At 32.6% G+C, this 24,483-nt stretch overlaps 2 protein-coding genes across 2 annotated transcripts; both read left to right on the forward strand.

The window, feature by feature from the left end:
* The first annotated feature begins 3,901 nt into the window (after positions 1 to 3,901).
* On the forward strand, positions 3,902 to 4,339 carry LOC115695284 (uncharacterized). Its single transcript, XM_030622359.1, has one exon. It carries the CDS (start codon positions 3,902 to 3,904, stop codon positions 4,337 to 4,339), a length of 438 nt encoding a protein of 145 aa, XP_030478219.1.
* Positions 4,340 to 7,310: 2,971 nt separating this feature from the next.
* Positions 7,311 to 9,938, forward strand: LOC115695950 (beta-hexosaminidase 2). Its single transcript, XM_030623057.2, has 2 exons — positions 7,311 to 8,410; positions 8,926 to 9,938. The coding sequence occupies exons 1-2, from the start codon at positions 7,606 to 7,608 to the stop codon at positions 9,867 to 9,869; spliced, it is 1,749 nt and encodes a 582-aa protein (XP_030478917.1). The 5' UTR covers positions 7,311 to 7,605; the 3' UTR covers positions 9,870 to 9,938.
* The last annotated feature ends 14,545 nt before the right edge of the window (positions 9,939 to 24,483 follow it).

Consider the following 24,483-nt stretch of genomic DNA (forward strand, 5'->3'; position numbering starts at 1 on the left):
GAGCAGCTTCCAGACGAAGGGTCCTCCCGGCCATCCTGGCCCTTGATGTAAGCTAGCTCCTGTTCCCTCCTAAGAGGTACTTTTGGTACCGGTCCTCCGCCGAGGCGATTATGTCCACCCGGAGCGCCCTTTTCGCAGTAGGAGTCCTTACTTTCGGACAGATGACCTTAGAAAGATTGAAGTCATCCACCGACTGATTCTCGTATATCAGCTTGGCCTTCCGACAGTTCTCCATCGTGACCAAGTCCCCAACGTTGAGGGCCTTCTTGTCATAAGTGGAGAAATTCTTGACCCGTTGGAGGAATACTTGAGTAGTTACGGTCCGCATGTAAGGAGGGATCCTAACCCACTCCGTAAGAAGTTCCGGGTAGTCCATGGCCTGGAAGCCGGAGGAAAAGAAGAAATGGTGGCGGTACTCCTTCACGTGCTTCTGGTGATTAAAAAGGAACGGGCCCTCATTTAAGGGGTGGGCCCGGAGTCCATAATCTATCTTTAAGTTTGTCCCCCTTCTTGGGGACAGAAACAAGTTCATAAAAATACAAAATTTTTGTCGAAGAACTTACATGAAGTTTGAAGGCTGGGGGTTGGTGTTGATCGTCGATAGAGTGAAGACTGGCAACGGCGAAGGAAGAGAAGCAAGTAATCTATGGTGTCTGAAATTTCTTTTCTCTCTGAAAACTCTGAGAAAATTTGGTGAAATTGTGAAAGTAACCAAATGAAGTGAGAAGGCCGGCTTTTATAGGCCAGAACAGGTGTGAGATAGCTGTGATCGACCACCATCGTACGGTCAGGATAGCAATCGATTCGCATTTCTACAGATCCAACAGTCGGGATAAGCGTTCATCAAGGCAGTAGAAAACATTTGAGTACTCGACTGACACCCATTTAATGCGCCGTATCAATAAATGGACAAAAAATGAATCGTTGTCTGCAAAAAGCAAATAACTGCAGTAATGATGGTCATAAATATATCCCCACGTGCCCAGGGCACGTGCCAGGAAGTTAATCAGGCAACCGGAGGCATCTAAGCAAGCCTTGTTTACTTTTTACCAAACAAGGCTTGGGGGTAAATGTTGCCCCTAATTTTGTCTAAAATACGTGGACCAACCGGATTGAGACACGTAGACTGAAGAGGCAAGACATTGGGATAATTCAATTAAGTCTCTTTAATCAAAGGGATCAGCACTTAACATGCCTCCCGGATAAGGCATGTAAGTTCCATATACTCCCGGAGAGCAAGACTATAATGAGGCATCTCCAGGAGGTATCAAATCCTATCTGAACAGTCACCTCACATTTAATGCCGCATGGGAGAAGGCGTATTGAAACTGCCATAAGTATTAAAGTCTGACGGCGTAACCCCCCTTCTGCAGCTACTACGCTATGATTAATGAGCCTACAACGACTACTTTATGAGAAATCACATCAGTCAAGAAAGGATAATGGATTACGTCCATTAAACCCCTAAAAAGCCTAGGGATTAGACCATGCATTTCCTATGATGTATCCATTGGGAATGTGTGCCTTTACTGAATATTACAGAAAGACATGTACCTCAATCCTAGGGATCACCCCACAAAAACACTATAAATACCCCCCAAACTCATTAAGCCAGGGTTCGAGAATTCTGGGTTTCATAAGAATTAGAGAGGAAAACCACCAAGAACATTTTCTGTAATAAATACTCTCATAAATACACAGACTCGTGGACTAAGGCTCATTAATGCCTCAACCACGTAAAAATCTCTTGCATTAACTCCTTAAAATTTTCCTAAATATTATTATTATATTGGTTGCCGAAAACCTCGGTCACCAGCAATGAATTTAAATTTGAATTGTAATACTAAAAAAATATAGACATTTAATATAGGATAAAATATGAAAGAAATATGTGTAATCAGTTTAAATTTAAACTAGAAAATAAATTGCGCGTCGCGTGCGATTGTATTTTGTTCAATGATAATTATGTCATAAAATTATATAAAACTTTAAATTTTGATATTTTATATAAATATATATATTAATAAAATATAAGAAAAATAAATTAATATTGTACAAATTATTTTAAACTTAAAAGAATTCTTATTTAATTAGTTTATTATACATAAATATTATTATAAGGTTATTTTTTAAAATATTATATCGTTTGAATAAACTGAATTGGAATTTAAAATAAAAATGTAACAATTGATAAATCTAGAAAATTTATCATATATGATTTTAAAGTCGTTGTCCTTAAATCATTTTAAAGTACAATTGATAAATTTATATAAAAAAAAAAAAAAACATTCATATTATATCATTTTAAAATTGTTGTCATCACCGTCTCTCACTTATAGATGACACTATATTCAAAGTCGTTATGTTATCACTATATTCTCAATAAATTTTCCATATATACATAGAGTATAATTATAATAATAAAATAGAGATGAAGAGAAAGTATGAATGAGTGGTTATAATTTGATGGTCCCGAATAGAATTTTTGAAATCAAAAAGGAAAATTTGACATGAAAGAAAAAAAAAGAATAAGATGAAGAAAAAAAATATGTACATAAAAAATATATGTATGGTTATGATGGTTAGATGGAGATGCATGGAGAGAGAGTGTCACTAAATGGAGAAAAAATCTCTCAGAAACTTATGATAAAATATCATAGAATATTAAAAGTAAGAGATTAACTTATGATTTTTTAAAAAATATATATAATAATAGATAACTTAATAATTTGTTGCAAAAATAATAAAACAAAATAATTACACCATGCACAAAAATTAAGAACAATGTGAAAGTATACAGGCTCGGCCCTAGGCATAGGCGGGCTAGGCCTGTGCCTAGGACCCACCTAGATCAGGGGCTCAAAAAAAATATTTCCCTTGTGAAATTATACAATTTTTTTTTACTGATTTTAAAAAATACCATATTTTCTTATAAATAAGGGTTCAAAATAAATTTTTTTCTATGGCCCACTAAATTTCAGGGCCGACCCTGAAAGTATACATATTGACATATTGTATTAACATATTCCATTTTACATATCATGGTTTGTATAGTAGAAAGATAATGGTAAATATAGGTAACATATTTATAAAAGGTATATAAATAGTGAACTTTTAATTATATAGAGAAAGAATTGCACTAATATCAATGTACATACAAATAAAATATATATAGAGAATTTAGTAAGTGTATGAAAAAAAGGAGGTTTTTTATTTTTACACTTCAAAACAGTCTTTTTTTTTTTTCATTTTTTTTTTTTGCTTTTTTATGGAATTCTACATAGAAATCCCTATTGCAACTAGTGCTGCAACCTAAATTGCAATAGAAAATCGTACAAAAATTCCAACTAGAACTACAACTATTTTAGAAACCCAAACCGTAAATTTGAAAAATAAAAAAAGTTAAAAAAAAAATAGTATATGGGGTAATTCTCCTTAAAAAATAACTAAAATGCCAAAAAATATATTATTTTTAAAAAAAAAAAAAAAGTTATTTTAGACTGTCACGTAAACGCCTAGATATATAGATTATAATATTTTTTTTAAAAAAAAAATATTTCATAGACACATTTAATAAAATATATATAGACACATTTAATAGATTATAAAGTTATAAAATATATTCTTTTTTAAATAAGTGTTATTCATTTGATCTATATTTTATAAACCAATTTAATAATAATAATTATTTTTGTTTTGTCGCTTGACATGTCTGAGGACTTCTCTAGATTGACTTGTTGTCTTGTCGCATGGTTGGAATGATCTTTTTCCAGATGCAAGGTTAGAAAATTTAAAAATTTTTGCTTCTGACCATTGTCCTATTTTGTTGAATCTTAATTTATTTAGAAAAGTGGTTAGTTTAAAGAAATTTCAGTTTGAAAATGCTTGGGCGCGTGAGCCTATGTGTCGCCAAATTGTGCATGATAATTGGGATGTTCATGAGTCGAATTCTTTGAGCTCAAAAATCAAATGTTGTAATACTGCTTTAGTCGAATGGGAGAAGGATAGCACTGGTAATTTCAAGCAGCGAATAAATAGTTGTCATAAAATCCTGAAGCTTTTGAAAAATAGAAGGGATGTTGATTCGGTTAACAGGTACAAGGAGGCTCAAAATCGTTTGTTTAAAGTCCTCGCCCAGAAGGAGGTCTTCTGGAAGCAGAGATCCAAAAAAATTTGGCTGCAATCTGGTGACCAAAACACTAAGTACTTTCATGCTTGTGCGAGTACTAGGCAGAAAAATAATCAGATTTTGTCTCTTAAGAAAGAAGTGGGATTTGGGTGGATTGGGAAAATGGCTTACCGAGTGTCGTTGAAGATTATTTTAGAGAGTTGTTCATAGCTTCAGAGATTGATTGGGGTAGGGTCACGACTTGTGTGCATAATCGGGTGTCGACTGCTATGAATGAGTCTCTTACTATTCCGGTTGACGCTGAGGAGGTTCAGAAAGCACTCTTTCAAATGCATCCTGATAAATCTCCTGGTCGTGATGGCTTTAATCTTGGGTTTTATCAGAAGTTCTGGGATATCGTTAGTAAGGATATCATTCGGTTAGTTCAACACTTCCTTACTTTTAGTGAATTTCCTAATCATTTAAAAGAAACGAATATTGTGCTTATCCCGAAGAAGTCTAAACTCGAAAGCATGAGTGATCTAAGACCAATTGCTTTGTGTAATGTGGCTTATAAGATTATTTCTAAGGTGCTGGCCAATTAGTTGAAAGTTGTTCCCTAGTGTTATTTCTGAAACTCAAAGTCCCTTCTTACCCGGAAGACTGATAACTGATACTATCTTAATCTCTTTCGAGTTGATGCATTATTTGAAAAGCAAGAAAATGGGGAGGGAGGGGTTAATGGCACTTAAATTGGACATGAGCAAGGCTTATGATCGGGTGGAGTGGGGCTTTTTACAGGCTATGAAGAGGAGATTGGGATTTGATGAGCATGTGGTGAAGTTGTGAATGCAGTGTGTTAGTTCTGTCTCCTACACAATCACATCGGGGGGTCATGAAATTGGGCCTATATTTCCTACAAGAGGTCCTCGACAAGGTGATCCTATTTCACCCTATCTTTTCCTTCTGTGTGCAAAAGGATTCTCGGCTTTGATAAGAGACTATGACCGGTTGGGGAAGATCCGGGGGTGCAAGGTTGCTCGGGGGGCTCCTGTGTTATCTCACATGTTCTTTGCTAATGACTGTTATGTGTTTTGTAAAGCCTCTGAGGATAGTGTTATTAACATGATTGAAATGTTTAATATCTTTCAAAAGGCCTCAGGACAACAAGTCGATCTACATAAGTCCTCTATATTTTTCAACGCTAATATTGTCAATGAGGTGAGGCAACATCTGTGTTCTATGTTGGGAGTGAATGAGGCAGGTGATGATAGCACATATTTGGGTTTGCCAAATATTGTGGGTCGTAATAAAACGGCCTTACTTGGGTTCTTGAAGGATAAAATGCGTAAAAGGATTCAAGGTTGGGAAGGAAGATTGCTTTCTAGAGTAGGGAAGGAGTTGCTAATAAAAACCGTGGCTCAATCTCTTCCTAGTTATGCAATGATTGTGTTTTTGCTACCTGTGGAAACTTGCAATGAGATGGAGCAATTGATGTGTAAGTTTTGGTGGCGTCGAAGAACAACAAAGGAATCCATTGAAAAAAGTGGGATAGATTGACGGTACATAAGTCTAAAGGTGGTATGAGATTTCGCAACTTGCATGACTTTAACAAGGATGGAAATTTTTTAGTCGTCCAGACTCACTTGTTAGCAAGATTTTTAAAGCTAGGTACTACCGTAATGGTACCTTCTTAAATGCTGAGTTGGGGAGCAATCCAAGTTTCATGTGGCGAAGTATTTATGAAACTCAAGAGATTGTTCGAAAAGGGGCGAGATGAAGAGTTGGTGATGGTTCTTGAATTAATATAGTGTTGGATCCGTGGTTGCCGAATGAAGATAATGCAAAAGTAACTTCGAATAATCCTGTTCTTATTGATCAAAATGTTAAAACAATTATGGAAACTAATATGTTGGCTTGGGATGTTGACTTGGTGCATGATATGTTTAATGAAAGGGATGCTAACTTAATTCTTAGTATTTTTTTATTTTCAAGTCGTTTATGTGATGTTTGGTATTGGAGTTGGGAGAGCTCGGGCCATTTCTCAGTAAAATCGGTTTATAAGTTCTTGCAATTGAGCAAAGAGTTGGGTGCATAGGATGATAAGTCTGTCTTTTGGAATACTCTTTGGAAGCTAAGTGTTCCTTCGAAAGTGAAAGACTTGTTATGGCGTGCTGGTACTAACTGTCTGCTTACGAAATTTAGACTTCGTTTTAGACATGCGCTTATTGATACCATCTGTCTTGTGTGCAAAGTAACTGATGAAACCATCTACCACTGCTTGGTGGATTGCTCTTTTGCCAAAAGCGTGTTGGCAACAGTTGGCTGCTGGTGTTAATTTGACGACAATTGGTTCTTTTGCCAACTGGTTTGCTACGGTTCTACAACAAGCAGATGGGGAGAAAAGGAGGTTGATCGCAATGACATGTTGGGAAATTTGGAAACATCGAAATGAGCTAGTATGGTTTGATAAGTACCCTACTATTGCGAGTGTTGCTCACTTAGCTCAAGCTTTACTCGCAAAGTGGACTCGGGTTCAAGAATCAACATTTAATCCTATGGCTGCATTCCTTACTGATGTCGATGGTGCTGAAACTTGGGCCAAACAAGCTGAAAACACCTTGAAGATTAATGTAGATGCTGGTATTTTTTCAGGAACTGCAACTTATAGCTATCCAGGGGTGATAAGGGATGAAACTAGTGCATTGGTGGAAGCTTTTACCTGCTCTCGGTCAGAGGTGTTGCAACCCAAAATGGTGGAAGCTTTGAGTGTTAAGGAGGCACTGAGTTGGGTTAAACGGAAAGATTGGAGGAAGGTTGTCATTGAAACTGATAGTCTTACTGTGGTGCAAGCGTTACGTAGCTCTATTCCTATAGTTTCATACTTTGGGAGTGTTATTGCTGATTGAAAGATGTTGTTAAATGACTTGCGAGAGGTTTATGTCAATTTTATTAGACGTTCTGCAAATAGAGTTGCTCATTTCTCAGCTTGAGCATCCTATTTAGTTGCTGATTATCAGGAATAGTGATGTTACTCCAAATATTTAATCATATAATCACTATGAATTGCAATTAATAAAGATGATGAATTTTTTCAAAAAAAAAAATATATATATATTTGTATATATTATAAGTAATTTTATTTTCGATAAATTATGTGTTTCTTCTTTGTTTATTTTACCCAAACCTTTTGTTTAAAATTGAAAGGGCAAGTGTTCAAATAGCCGTCCCACACACATGTGACGATAAGACGAAGTTGACTTAGATAAATTCAAGAAAATTGTTGCATAATAGTAACAAGTCAAACGAATCCAAACAAATTACGAAATGGAAACAAAGGAATAATCAAATCAACAATGCCAATAGATTTATATAATTTACGAGTTATTAAATTTGTTTTGTATTCTATATGTCTAATGTAAATTTCTTGGTCTTCATATGATCATCTCTATATTTATAGCTAACAAATTTCTCACCAAATATTGACACAAAACACAATGCCTCATTATTACTTTCTCAGTGAAATCATTAAAGCCTTCATTTTCCTCATATTCTTCTTTATCGGGGCTATCTCATCTCCCTATAAACCAAAACCCACCTCCATTGATGTATGGCCAAAGCCAAGAACCGTTTCCTGGTCTCAACCGCAGGCCCATCTCCTCTCTCCCACTTTCTCCATCGCCACGCCAAGCCACCACTACCTCAGGGCAGCAGCCAATCGCTACCGCGCGCAGATTCTAACGGAGCACCACCAGCAGCTAGTCCCACCTTCTGTCGTCCTCATCAATGTCTCTGCAACCCCATTGCAGGCCCTCAATATCGATGTGGCCGACCTCACTGCGCCCCTCCATCACGGCGTCGACGAGTCATACAACCTTTCCATCCCCGCGAGCGGCAGCGTCGCCCGTCTGACTGCTCGAACAGCCTGGGGAGCCATGAGAGGCCTGGAGAGCTTCTCCCAGCTCGTCTGGGGGAGTCCCTCAGTGGTGGCGGTCGGTATCAGCTTGTCTGATTCGCCGCTTTTTGGGCACAGAGGACTGATGTTGGATACCTCTAGAAATTATTTTCCAGTGAAAGACATACTGAGAACTATTTCCGCCATGAGTGCCAACAAGCTCAACGTCTTCCATTGGCACATAACTGACTCGCATTCTTTCCCGTTGATGGTACCTTCGGAGCCGGATCTGGCAGATAAGGGCTCTTATGGGTCTGATATGCAGTATTCGCCAGATGATGTGACCCGAATTGTGGAGTTTGGGCTTCAACACGGCGTTAGAGTAATGCCGGAAATCGACGCTCCAGGTTAGTTTGGGGAAAGTTCCTTTCTTAAGAGTTCCTTAATTCCTTTAATATTATGTTAATTGCCTGCCTGCTGCTGTATATATTTTTTTTTGGCAAGGTTTCTGACAGATTACCTGCTAGTACTTTTTGTTATGTATAAATTATAGTTTTTATTTTTCTTGATATTAGAATGCAATCAAATAGGTACTGTTAATAATCTCAATTAATTAATTAAACATAACCATTTTTCTATTTAAGGGTGGTTGAATTTTAAGTAGGAATTACAACCGCTAAATTTATTAACACTTTATTTGTTAAAAATAAATATTTTGGTGATATTTGAAATAAAATTTGATTAAAACGGTGTGCAAGGAATAATTAATGAGAAGTAGCAGACAAAATTACTTTTACTTTTAATATGTTGGTTCTTACAAATAAAAAAGAATAGAAATTCCAAAGTGACTGGTATTGTATTGGTATGGATATTCCTTGATTTATTTAATTTAAACAAAAACGAATGAATTTTATAATTTCAGCTCATACTGGATCTTGGGCCCAAGCATATCCGGACATAGTGACTTGTGCCAACATGTTCTGGTGGCCAGCCGGGGCACCATGGGAGGATCGGCTTGCGGCTGAACCAGGAACCGGTCAACTAAACCCATTAAACCCCAAAACCTACAAAGTAGTCAAAAACATCATAAATGACATCATTAAACTATTCCCTGAACCTTATTACCATGGGGGCGCTGATGAGATTATCCCTAACTGTTGGAAATTAGATCCAACCATCCAATCCATGTTATCCAACGGTGGAACTCTCAGTCAAGTCTTGGAGATTTTCGTCAACTCCACCTTGCCGTACATAACCTCACTCAATCGTACTGTTGTATATTGGGAAGACATTTTACTCGACGAAACCATTAAGGTTGACCCAAAATTCCTTCCACCAGAGAACATCATTTTGCAGACGTGGAGGAACGGCCATAACAATACCAAACAAATTGTTTCAGCAGGGTACCGTACGATTGTCTCTTCGTCGGAGTTCTACTATTTGGATTGTGGCCACGGAGACTTTACAGGGAACAACAGCATTTACAACATACAGACTGGCACAACTGGTGATGGTGGGTCGTGGTGCAATCCATTCAAGACTTGGCAAACTATATACAATTATGACATCCTTTACGGGCTGAGTAAAGAAGAGTCTAAGCTTGTGCTTGGTGGTGAGGTTGCGCTTTGGTCAGAGCAAGCTGATCAGACGGTACTCGACTCTCGAATCTGGCCGCGTGCTTCCGCGTTAGCCGAGGTTTTGTGGTCTGGAAACCGTGACGAGAAAACTGGAATTAAGAGATCTGCGGAAGCCACTGATCGGTTGAATGAGTGGAGAAGCAGAATGGTAAGCAGAGGAGTTGGAGCTGAACCTATTCAACCACTTTGGTGTGTTAGAAATCCGGGAATGTGCAACACAGCTAACTAGTTAATTTATACATTATACAGATACACCTTTTATTTGTGTTTCAGTGAGAAGTATTTCATTGTTGCCAAATATGTTTAATGGCCACTGTTTTCCTTATCCTTGCAGAGGGTGAAAGTTTCTCACTTACACTAAAAGTTGTATGCTTGATAAGATAGGACCACATCTTCTTAATTCCCCTGTTTTTGTAAAACTATTGTTTAAGTGACGTCCATTAATTTGTTTTTCTTTCTTACCATGAATCAAATATCATCATCCAATATATTATTATCCAAAAAATAGAAGTTAGTTTGTAATTGACGTTGTTCTCATCCTAAATATAATATAGCAGTAAACAAAAAGGTAACTGAATAAGAATAAAACCCGCGTTAGCATCACAATGATTCAATATCATCACTGTCTGCAATAGTCACAGGGAGTCATACCACTACACTTAAATTCTTTTTTTTTTCCTTTTTTGCTGGGTACCAAAATCCTAATTAGTGACACTTTTATCAATATTTAGTGACATTTTGGCAAAGATAAGCTATTATAAAGTTAACTGTGACTAAATTCATTTTTTAATGGTAATTTAGGATAGAGGAAATCAGATTGTACCATTTTACTTGTTTTAATTTTTATTTCTATTTTCATATTTTTAAAGATATAACTACTTTTATAGAAGATATTCTCGTTAGATCCTTTAGGTTAATGTAAATTATATGCTAGATTTTAAGTAAGTATAGAGTGAGAGTATATTGGGCAACCCACTAAACAAGATGTGTATATTTTAATAAAATATAATATGATGACATTTTAGATTAATAAATATAAAAAAGACATATTTTTTAACTTATCTCGATATTTTTTTTATACTAGTCAAATTTTGTTTTGGAATGTGACTCTAAATACTATTTTTTTATGTAATAGTTCATGTTTCTTGTTTTTTTTTTTTTTTTTTTTGAATAAAGGTTTTATTTTTAAAATTTTGAACAGTCTCCCTAAAAGAAATTAAAACAAAAAATTACTACTACATAATTATAAGAAGTACTGACTTTTATTAGGAAAAAACTCAATGATACATTTTGCTAAGCTTCTTATGTGTTTAGGCATTCATTAGAGCTTTTAATTTTTGTTTTTTTTATTTACTATGTATATAAGAAAAAATCGTCACGATTACAATAAAATATTTAAATCTTATTTTTCGCATTGTAAATTATTCAAAATATTCTGAAAATTTACTAGTAAACCTAAATAACTACAACGTACACAATCATAAAAAAATAAACTAAAAACCTCTCTTGAATGTCTAATCATGACCTACAAAAATATAAGTGTACTATAAACTTACCTTTTATATATATGTATATATATATAGGGAGCTTCTTCTATAGGAGCTCCGAAAATGACCTCATCGGTGGGAGTATCTTAGAGGCAATCAGAACGCGTAACGTCAATTAATGAAGTTGTGTTTGTTTGAGCGAGAAATACCGATTATTAAGCATCTTTATTTTTATATTATTTCTGATTTTTTTTATATATATTTTTTTTTTTATTTTGTTAGTTTCTCACTCTTGCAATTCTTCCATTCTGTCTCTAAAATTTTATGCGCCACTACCTTTAAGGATGAACCCAACCACCACCTCTTTCAATGAATCCATCCTCTAATTAAATTCTCATTTTTTTTTATCTCTCTTTTTCTTCTACTGTAATTGAGAGATCCAAAACAGATTAAATGGATATTTTTTGTGATTCTAGTCTTAAAAGTCCATTGTGGTAAGAGGTTTAAGAATACAAAGAACACATGGATTTACAGACCTAAAATAAAGATAGAAGAAAATTCCAAAATAAACATTGGGATAAAATTTCCAAATCTCTAATTAAATTAAATATATGAATGTCAATTAACTGAGTTTCGTTTGCTTTTTTAAAAAATGGGTAGGTGACCATTCAAATTTGTTGTTAGAAAAAAACAATGCCACGAAGCTCTTTTATTCACTGAATGACACTCCTATGCATAGAGTCTTTTGATACACCTATATATTAAAAATTTCCTCTATATATTTGTATTGTAAAAAACCAAAAATCTTTATACTTGGCCCTCTTAAAAGTGGAGTCTCGTTCCGCCACTGACCATAAACTCAAGAACAAGAAAAAAAAAATGCAAAGCCTTTGAATTTCATTAGAGGTCGGGCGAAATTGCATGGCAGCATAGGCAGAAAATTTTGTTCACTTTGATAATTATATATATAATAAAGGGTAAATAGCGGCATAAGTACTCAAAGTTTTAAGTTTGTAAGCGGTATAAACTCAATTTTTATTTTTAGCGGCATAAGTACCAAATGTTTGTAAAACTGTAATTTCCCTCTAATTTTGTCAGTACAGACTCCGTTTTGAATTTATTAAAGGAACATTTGGAAGTAACTGATACTATATATTTCTGTCTAGACTCAATGATCTAGAATCTGGACCTTATATGTGGCCTATTTAAAAAAATAACAGAGTTTGTACTGACGAAATTAGAGAAAAATTACAGTTTTATAAACATTGGGTACTTATGCTGCTAAAAATAAACATTAGGATTATGCCACTTACAAACTTGAAACTTTGGGGGTAAATACCATTTTGGACCCTGTGTTTTGCAAAAGTTACAGATTAGACCCTGTGTTTTGTTAAATGACAAAATGGATCCTGTATTTTCTAAAATAGTAAAAATAAAACCCTGAGCTTAATTTTTGACAACATTTTTTTTAATACAACCAACTTGAAGACAATGCTTAATACGAATAGATACAAAAAATTGTAAACAGTTTTGTCATTGCACTTTTAGATCGAATTATAATTAAACTTTATTTTGACAAAAAATCAATTTAGGGTCCTATTTGTACTATTTTAGAAAATACAGGGTCTATATTGTTATTTAACAAAACACAGGGTCCAATTGGTAACTTTTGTAAAACAGAGGGTCCAAAATAATATTAACTTATGCCACTATTTACCCTATAATAAAATAACAAACTTTATACAAGTGCCATATACATAATATATCTATAAATGATGGAACGAAATATATATTACTAACACTATACAATACATACTAATGAAATATATCTTTATATATTAAAAGTACCTATCTAACGGCATTTTTTAGTTTAACGAATATACTTTAAAAATAAAAGAATATTCTGTTAAATTTAACGATGTTAGTAGGTTTGATCCTCCCGTATACAAGGTGACATCTCTGCACCAATAAATAAAAAGGTTGTTGCTAAGGTACTATTTTTAATTTTGTTATTGGTGTGTTTATATACATTTTTTTGCTATATTGTTTGTTATTATATTATAATTGAAGAAAAAAAGCACCTTGAGAGTTTGGTTAGAGTTCTAGATCTGAATTATATTTATTGTTAGTTCTCAAGCATCCGCATATGTCACTACAGGCATTGCAGGATGACAGGGATAGAAGGAAGAGACTCAACATTCTCCAATATGAAGCTATTGTTGGGTTTTATGCCCTAAATAAAACTCATTACAATCTGATTAGTTATCAATTTAGAATTTTGAAGTGAATTATTATTACATGTATGTTACATGTTTATGGTTTAATATATATATATACTTGATATATGCACAAAATCAGTTAAATCCAGAACATATAGTTATTCACAATTATAGTATTGTCAATACAGTGGAATGTGATTGTGATTATATGATTCAAAAGATTTGGTCCTTGTTCATTAATGTTTTGGATTTACACTGATGTGATAATCAGCGATGAAGTATACTTACACTTGGAGTAAGTGTTATGTTCTTTCCAGAACATTGGCAAAGTATACTGGTTTCGAATGTATGGAGTATGCATTGGACTGGACCGATATTGAACTTGGTCAAAGATATTGTAAACTTACCGTTGTATCTTTCCAAGTCAATATCAGAAGTTGATCTTAGATTAAGAGAATCTAAATCCTGATATGCTTAGGCTCAATCTCAGGAGTGCTATTCTTGTTCTTTGATTTATTAGTTAAGCCTACCTTTGGGTCAGGATAATACATATATTTTGGGAACATGATAGCATAACTGAGTGGGAGTGCTGAACATAAATATGGAAATCTATAGCTTCTACTGGTGTATAGAAGTAAAGTGATGATTCCTTTTGAGCTTAGTTAAATAGAAGTAAATGGATGAGCTCTTGTTTCAGTGACTGTATATCAGATCACAAAAACATCATTTACAGGTAACTAAGTGTTCAAAGGGGCAAAATACATTGAGGGGTGTAAACGGTAAATTGGTCCCATCTCGATGTAAATCATCTATATAGAGGATCTCTAAATCACATTAAGATTATAACAATGGTTAAATGAGATAGCATATTGATATTGTGAAACATATGATATGCTCTATATAAGTCTGAGAGTGCAATTCCAAGTTCTAAGTGTGGATTCAACGAGGAATTAATAAGTTAGGGATTTACTTGGTAAATCGGTTCAACTTATTGGAAGCTCAGCATATAGATCCATGGTCCCCATTCTAGTTGAGACTATACTGTTTGTAAGACTCTATAATTGATTTATGATTAATCAATTATAATTCTAAAAGTTAGACTATGTCTAATTTGTGAATTCTCACAGTTTAAGGATGAAATTGTAAATAAAAGGGTTTCTAGGTTTAATTATTAATTATGAGACTTTGCATGTCTAAATTAATAATTATTTTAAATGGCAATATTATTTAATAATCTATTTTAGTTATTGAATAATTAGCTTTGGCATTTAAATGATTAGAATTAGAAAAATGGCATTTTTGGAGAAATAGAAATAAAATTGAGGAAACTGCAAAATCCATGTGAGGCCCATACACACCATGGCCGGCCACATGCTTGCATGTTTCCCAATTATTATTTTCAATTTAAATTGCCATATAATTGCTAATCAAAACCTAGCCTAAATAGGAAAGTGGTGGATCACACTAAATAAGGCAGTTATTCAATTACACAGTAAAAGAAGAAACTGTTTATTTGGAAAGTTGTGCTCTTCCCTTTTCCTATTTATAGCCGCCCCCCTCTCTACTCTTGGTGTGCTTGGGAAAGCTTTGCTTTGCATTGTGTCACACGAAATCAAGAGAGAAAACAAGAGAGAAATTTCGAAATTCCTAGTGAGAGAGAAGTGCCCACACACATCACTCAGTACCTCATTATAGTTTGGAAGACTGTGAAGGATTACATCCAACTGAAGAACTTTCGGGCTCAGATCTTGATTATACTCTGCTACAGACAGGAATCAAGGGTTAGAGATCTGAGTGGAAGGAGACATTAATTTCGCTGCAATCACTGTAAGTTATTGTTAACTTTTATGTGTTTAGTTCATCGTTTTAGAAGTTCAATATTAGGTTGTTAAATCAACATACTTGTGAGTAGATCTAAGATCCTGGATAAATATAATTCCAACAACTGGCACCAGAGCCATGGTAATTGATTTGCTTGCAAGAAATTTGGACTTAAAACGATTTGCTTGTGATTTGGATGGTTTCATGATGTGTCATATTGATGTTTGATTGATGTTTGTGAATTCTGGGAAAAATAATTGATTGTCTGTATCTGGAATTATTTTTATTGGATAGTTTGGAAAATTCTAAGCAATTTATTTTTTTACAGAACTCGATTTCGATTTAATTTGAATTAGTTATGAATTTTTGAAAATCGGAAAAAATCGAGGTGGTGAGCACCTTCCCTACGCGCGCGGAAATCATGCGCAGGGGTGCTTGCGCCCAGTTTTCTGGGCTATGTCTCCCCTTCCACGCGCGCGGACAGCATGCTTTGCATGCTGTCCGTACCACCTGCTATTTTCTTCGTTTTCTTCGATTTTTCATGCTATTTCATGGAATTAAATTCCGATTTTTTGTGTAGTTTTGTATGTTGATTTTTGTTTTTCAAATTTCAAATCTAATTATCAGAAATAAATTAATTTTAATTTTAAAATTAGTTTTAGATATTAGTGTAATTTGAATTTGAAAATAGAATAAAATCAAGTATTGCTTACTTTTTTTTTCTTATTTCTTTTAAATTTTGATTATTTTATCTTATTTGTGAATAAAAGGTCATAAATTTTTTAAAATTTCTTTTGGTAAATTGACCTTATTTAGAATAAGATTACTATAAATATGGTATTTTAAAAGAGGAAATAAGATATTTTTGTTAACTTTTTTTTTTAAATTTTGTTATTTTACCTAAATTAGATTGTAAAATGAGAAAAGGGTATGTATTTACCATTTTCTATTTTATTGAATATTTAATTTATTAAATAACATGAAATTTAAAAGGGAAAGTTAGCAAGTTTATTTTGAAATGATATTTAGGTTACCCAAAACCTAATTTTTTCAAAGATTGTAGGTTTAATTTTAATTTATTCTTTAAAACTGAATTTTTTTTTTTAAATTTCGAAATAGAGATTAATGTCTTAAAATTAAATAAATCCTACATCCAACTATCCAAATCTAACCTTGTTGCAGGAGTATGTGTTTTAGATTGTTTGTAAGTTTTCTAAAACCTATTATTGCTTGATCTAAATTGCCAGGGTTAACTTGTTGACAGATCAAATGATCTGATTTTAACCCATGGTTCAATTGATGATAGATCAAGTAAATAATTTGTAACAGGTAATTTTTACAAACTTCTTTCATCTGTGTATGACCTAGTAACATGATAGGATCCATCCAAATCTGTGTGCCTGTGTGAGCCTATATGTTTAATTTCTATTATAGATACATATAGGTTGTTGTTGCTAAATAAAATGTCATAATCTGATAGATTTTATTTAGGCTCATTTAGTTAATGGGCCTATTCAATTAATAACAGTTGTTCATTTTAAGGTTAAATTCCTCTCTTTTGGGCCTTGTGTGAGAGTTGGGAGCCTTAGAAGTGGGTGCGACATACTGGACCCAGCCCCCCCTCACATGAACAACCCCAATTGTGAAGGCCCATTTGCCTGATTTGGATAACTGTGCTAGGTTAATTATACTAGTTTGACCTAATAAAATTGAATAGCAACATAATTAATTTCTTCGAAATTAATTTAAGAAAAACATAGTTTAATGAATTTCATTTCTAGATAAACTATTTTTATTTTTCTTGTATTTAATTAAATAAAGAATTTTAACTAACTAGATTTTTCTGAAACTTACTTTTATTATTTCATTAAATATTCTTATTTAAGTTATGAATTAGTTATTACTAATTTTGCCTTTTAACTTAAATTTGAATATATTTTGATTATAATATTAAGTTGAGGAATTCTAGGAATTAGTTATTGAAGATTCTTAAAAGATATTATTTTAAGTTGGCTTTAAACTTAAAAAAGGGAATATCTTTAAATTAGGTAGTTACCACCTAATTTTGATATTTAATTAAATTTTGTTTGGAAAATTTTAAGTTTGTAAATTATAGATTCTTTCTATAATAACTTAAATCAGATATTTTCTAAATCTTGAAAAGATACTTCGTAGAATTGAGATATTTTCTAGATAGTTATTTCTATACTTATTATTATTATTTCTAATGTAGGAAAATATCATTGATTGTGAAATTAATTGTTTTATAGTTAATTTTGGTACAATTCAATTAAGGATATTTTTCCTTGTATTAAATTGGAAATTAATGATTAAGCCTTCTCTATACTTAATTATTTATTTCCTGAATTTAATACATTTAATTAAATTGAAAATTAAATATCTAAGTTGATTTTCATAATGATACTTAGGTATTGTTATTTTCATGATATTTAATTAAATAAGAAAATTATTTTAAGTTGGGTATTTCCATAACAACTTAAATTTGAATAATTTTCAAAATATATTTTATTTATTTTATTAATCATTTTTTCAAAATTGCATTTAATTATGCAAGATGATTTTGAATTTATCTCGAAAGATAGATTGAAGTTGTAAATTAATTATTTTAATTAATTTTGAATCAACTTAAATCTATGATCTTTTCATTTAATGATTAATTTAAAATAAAGGAACTAAAATATATTATTAGAAATTGGATTAATTAGTCAAGAAAATCTAGATAGATAATATTTTTGCTTGAAGTATTTTTTCTAAGTAAAGTTTGATTTATTTTAATGTATTTCGAAAATTGTATATTTTTGAAAATACAATATATATATTTATAGAAAATTTTAATTTGAGTTGCAAATTAATTTAAATTAATACAACTTAAATTAAGTAATTTTCTTAATATTTGTTGGAAAATTAATACTAAGATGGAAATAATTCATTTTATTTTCTTAACCATCTAAGTTTAATTTTACAGATATTAAATTAAATTTTATTTAGATTCTATTCTAAATTTAAAATTTAACAAATATATATATATGGATTTAAAATAAATAAATAAATAATAGAAGAAAATACATTTTTTAAATAATGAGCTTTATTATTTTAAGATATTCGATCTTCATTGTTGGTTTTACATAGCTATTGTTTTAGTGAGTAATCCTCCCTAATGGAGGAACGTTCATTAGCAAGTTAGCGTCGTTTAATCTCGAAAGATAAGTATGTTTGTAAGTGTTTTATATTGGTATTGATCACCCTAATGGTGGCTACTGTATAAGACTTACAAACGTATGAAACAATGGTAGAAGCTCATGAAATAAGAATGACCTTGACTCTCGCCTAAACGGGACAACGTCGGATTCTCTTTTTGATCGAATAAAAGGTTGCTAGAATATTTGTCATTTTAGATGAGCTGACAACTCTATTCAATGGATGATAGCTTTGACTCTCGCCTAAACGGGACACTGATATCAGTTTGTTGAAAACCTTGGAAATTATTTAGGATTGATTTTTTTGTATTTTTTCTAGTCATTCCTACTTGTTGTGTGCTAATAATTTCTAAATAAGATTTTGTGATAAACCATAATTGATATCTATGTGTTATCTTGTAGTATCCTGAATTGCAATGTCAAATCCCATGTTGTCACTCTTAACTGAAAATAAGCTAAATGGGTCTAACTTCCCAAAGTGGAGAGAGAACATTCATATTGCTCTCATAGGTGAAAGTGCCTCGTTTGTGTTGGCGAGTCGTCCCACGAGCGACGGTGACAATGCAACCAAAACTGTGAAAGAGAAGTTCGAGCGTTGGCAGAATGCTAACAATAAAGCTCGTTACTTCATGCTTTCCAGAATGGTTGACACCTTGAAAACAAGGTTTGCAAACACTGTCACGGCTGCAGAAATCATGACGCAGTTACCTGAGCTATTCGGTATGGCATCTATCCAGTCTCGTTTTGACGCGACTAAGAAATTCATCAACGCACGGATGGAACCCCATCAGAATGTGCGCGATCACCTTCTCCAGATGGCTAGTTATTTCCAGGAAGCCCAGAATCATGGTGCTGAAATGGATCAGACTACTCAAGTGAGTCTCATCTTGAATAGTCTGACTCCAGATTTTCTGCCCTACACATCAAATTATGTCATGAATAAGAAGGAACAAGACTTTCATACTTTAGTCAATGACGTTCAGACATATGAAAATTTGATTGGAGGTCCCAAGAAAAGAGGGAATAAACCTCAGAATTCTGGAAATGGTAATAAGACGAGTAATCCTGAGGCACATGTTGCTTCTACTTCCAAATCCAATCATAAGAAGAAGTGAAAAAATGCCAAGAAGCGAGCTCAAGCTGCGAAAGCAGCTAAGAACAAAAATGCTGGAGCTTCTGGTGAGACACTAAAAGGAAAATGTTTCTACTGGAATGAGAAAGGCCATTGGAAATCCCAATGTCCTAAGTATCTCGCAAAGAAACAAGGTATTTTCTTTATAAACTGATGTGTTTTTAGTGAATTATTATCCTTTTGGATCATTAATTCTGGACTACTAACCTTGTTTATTATTCTTCTTATAGCTAAAGCTTCTTAAACTCGGGTGTTGTCTTAGCGAGTTAGATTAGAAAGCTGGATGGTGGATGGAGATCGTCTACAATAAAGAAGAAGCTCTTTTATTTGAATTAATTGTTTAATTTTTCAAACAATTTGGATTTCAAGTTTTGGGATTTTATTCCCTGTTTGGTTCTCATAAAATTGCAAACAATTTTTTTTGGTTTATAATAAAGTATCTTTTTCAAATAAATTGCAATTTATGAGTTGAGCTTCAGTACTTTATCTTATCTATTACCAATTGTTATATTTATTATGTTTGCATGTGTATGTGTTTTTATTATTGATACAAATTCTAAAGGTATTTAAACTCCTTAGAGAGTTATTACTACATAAACACTAGAAATTATTTCTATGTTTATGAATAATTGTTAGTTCCAAAAACAATTATTTGAGAATTTGTTTAATAAAAGGATCTTTTGATCTGATAGGGGTGGAGAAAAGTTAAGAATAATATGCAGTTCAAACGATCTTTTATATCTAATGAACTCTGGATTATATTCAACTCCACAGACTCTCTATCAGACTTAGAGATTTACAACCTTTAGGGGTGGACCATAATCTCTATAAACTTAGGGGTGGACTTTATTCTACAGTACCCTTTGTGACACATAATTTTAAACATGGAAATAATATAATAAATTAGCTATTATCAGAATAAATCCCTGATCTTGATTATATGTTCCAGTTTAGATTTACTGTTGTAATAGTTATTGATACCATTAAAGTTCTTTGACAATGTATCACATTACCTTGGTTGAGTGGGAGAATATTAAAATTCTTTACCCATCTTCGCTTGGTTGATAATTGTGATAGGAACTTAAGAACACCTCTGATAAAAACAAGTCTAACCATTCACATGGATAGAAATAACTTATCAGAATTATGAGAGTAAGATAGAAGAATTCTTGCATAGTCTATTCGAAAGACCTGATTCAAGATGTCTATTCATCATAACATTTTATGGTATCTTGATTTGATTGCTTAAATCTCTAGCAAGTATTTTACACTTCAAATACTAGACTGCTATGTTGTTGACCTAGTCTTAAAGAAACTTACAGTTTCAGCTTAAGATAATAAGTCACAATGAGATGTTCCCAGAAACAATAGTAAAATGTTAAAAGTTTCTAACCAGAAATCGGCTATTGAGTGGGAGCCATCTGAGATGTAATCAAATGGGGAACATTAGGGGACAATCAAGAAAGATTTATAAAAGTGACGTATATGGAACTATGCATTAGTGATCCCTATATGCACACCGACTCATTAAAAATTGTGAGATGGTGGTTACTCTGGGGGTGGAGGATGTAACGCCCCGATTTCCCGAGACGTCACACTAGCTAGTCCGTTTTAAAACCATTTAAGATAAAGACAATAAAAGACTTCTTTAATAAAAAATAACTAAGCCTGAGATCTCATTATTTTTAAAACAAAACATTTATTTATTCATAACTTTAAAATATAAAGCCTTACAAAAACTATTTGAATCATAATCTTAAATGAAATATTTTTAAACCAAAACATCGTGACAATCCCCTAACATGTAATCCACGCCTCGAGCTCGCCATCCTCACTGTATAGTTTTGCCTTTACCTGCACACAGAGTACCCGTGAGCTAACGCCCAGTAAGAAGAGCTATGTAGGACATAACCCCCCCAACTTGATAACATAGTCATAAGTATAACAATATCACAACATCAAATCAATTCATACCATATTTGCATACATATAACAACATGTCATATCACACATTATTCTCACATACAATACAACATCATATAATGCATGCTATACTCACACATATAACACATAGTATCTTATCGCACATTATACTCACATACGATAATCTACTCCCACTCATGTTAATCAGACATGAAGTGTAACTTGCCCTGCCTTGTGCTGTTCTCACACTCGGCATCCAATAGGGCAATCCCTTATCACAAGTTGTACTCACCCATGATAGGATAACCTGCAAGTAAACCCATACAAGCAGCCAAAAATATATCCTGCAGTGCCAGCGGAACCTATCCTATAAGTGCTATCCTCACACAAACAGTCAAAAGCCTTATCACTATCACACACTAATAACATTAGCATAAAACAACATTCTACCATAAAATATGTAAATACAAACCCATAATACAGTTGTATGTTTCAACATACACCCTGTGCACAGATGTCCACTCTTCTTACCTCAGTTGCTAAGTATATCCTTTTCTCTCCCTCGAACCTCTTGCCGAGTTTCTTTGTTGAGAACAAGATCCTAAATCCAATAACACAATAACACTTAAAATATATTCAAGCATAACCTAAGATTAACAATGAAGTCTTACGTCAAACTACACAACACGTAGGTTAATTACACTTGCATGACACACTAAACACAATCATTTATCACTATGATTCACACCAACACATATAATGTACTAAAACGAACATTTTTAACGTAAAATATGAACTCATACAAACACTCTTTACGTGAAATCTCACTAAAATACCATTTATTAACAAAATATACAAATATGTAATTATTTACTAAAATCAGAAGCTAGCATATATCTTAATCATTTATACAGATTATAAAACATATTTAATCTATCTAGAAACACGTACAATTTATTATCCATATTTATGTACTAATTTACACTTAAAACTGTATATAAAATACTAATTATTTAAATAAATAAAATAACAAAACATCTCAACCTAGTCTTAAATTTATTTCATAGACTAGAATTATATTGTAACATCATATTCACAGTTCCCACACAGTGAACACAATTTTTAATATTTACTCTATTTAAAACTCAATTAAATAGTTAATTAGTCACAAATAATTATAATAAATACCTACAGCAACTAATAAATTATAAAAACCTTTTTATTTTGTACCATAGATAGTAAATAGCACTACAAAAATACATTTTATTGTTTTAGCATCACTTAACTATTTTTCATAATTATTTTAAGTATTAACTAAATAAATTCATGAAAAATACAAAAATAATCGAAAACCAAATATAACCATTCTAACACAGTTTATAGTCTGTACCAAACCCCAGATAATTTACTTTGAATTTTCTGAACAATCTAAGTATTTTTCATAATTAAATTAAGAAATAATACAAATAATTCATGAAAAATACAAAATCGATCAAAAATATAATCCATCAATTTTCTAACATTTTATAATCCATATTAAGCCATATAAAATTATTCTAGAATTTTCTAGGAAGCCTAGCTATTTTTCATAATTAATTTATAAAATAAATCAATTAATTCATAATAAATAAAATAATTGCAAGAAAATTCTAAAACTTCATAGCAGACCTAGAAATACCTAAGTAAGATCAAAAATCCAAGAAAATCCAAAAAATAAACCTCAGAAGGTGTTGATCGGAGCTTCGCCGGAGTTACGCCGGCGAGCCCTTCTTCTCCGGCGACGGCGAGCCTCCAACTTCTTATACAATTGCTTTTCACGCATTATTTTGATTGGAAAAGCTTCCTACAGTGCTTAGAACCTCAAGCCGACCATAAATCACCAAATAATACGGTCCAACATCGTTGTCTTCTTCGTTGCCGGTGTACCTTTAAAAATGGAGTCCAACAATGGAAATTTTCGTTCAGGGCTTTAAAGCTTCGATTCTCCACGTCAAAACAGATTCTTGGGGTCCTATAAGCTTAAACACAATGTTCTTTAAACCCAAAAATAGTTCAAGTACGTTTAAATTCGATATTGCTCAAGAACATGCTTGAATGTGCATGAAAATGGTGGATTTCGAAACCTCTGCTCTTAGCCCGTTTGGTCATGACTATTAGCTTCCTTAGATCGTAGAAAAACTACTCAAAACGATCAAACAAACCCAGAAACTCTCTAAGTGTTTCAAGATCAAAATTTCTCTTTCTCTCTCTAAGTTTCATGTAAATCTATATCGGGCCTTCTCGCTCTCTTTCCAGGACTTCTTCACCTACGAATTCTTGGGTCTTTAGGCTTCAAAATAATCGTATAAAAGATCGTAACAAACTCATTTTGTGGAACAATTCATAGTTCCACAATTATCGGGATTTTGTTACGGATGTTACTAATACTTATTATAATAATAAAATATGTAACAATTACACCATTCTATAACAATATTATTAATATTACTATATTATATCTCTAATAAAATGACAACAATAATATAACAAATATATTACACCATAATATAAAATAAATTCACATAATTATTATTGTTATACCCACAATAATAATATGCACAAAATAAATAATTAAATTATCACAAGTATTTAATTATTTACTCAACATTCTCATATGTTTAATAAATTTTCTTAATATGCAAATTAACAAAGTACCGACAAAAGGAAAAAAATTACAAAATTACCCTTTCAAGAAAGAGGATATTACAATTATCCCCTACTTGAAGAAATTTCGTCCTCGAAATTTACTTTTACATTTTCAGTCCACACAACTGTTCCTCTCAAATTATGAATTCCATCATCGAAATTATCTAATTCAATGCAATCAATAGACTACCTGATATTTCTATGTTTTGTAGCATAATAATTAAGAATGTAGCCCTACACATAATGATCTAATATATCGTCAACAACTGATGTCATTCATACAGACCATATGTCTTCTATAAATTACATGAACTGCATGTAAGCTAAAGATTGTAAAAGGTGTTCTTACACATGCGAA

Source organism: Cannabis sativa, chromosome 6 (genome assembly GCF_029168945.1).
Source record: "Cannabis sativa cultivar Pink pepper isolate KNU-18-1 chromosome 6, ASM2916894v1, whole genome shotgun sequence".
NCBI lineage: Eukaryota > Viridiplantae > Streptophyta > Magnoliopsida > Rosales > Cannabaceae > Cannabis > Cannabis sativa.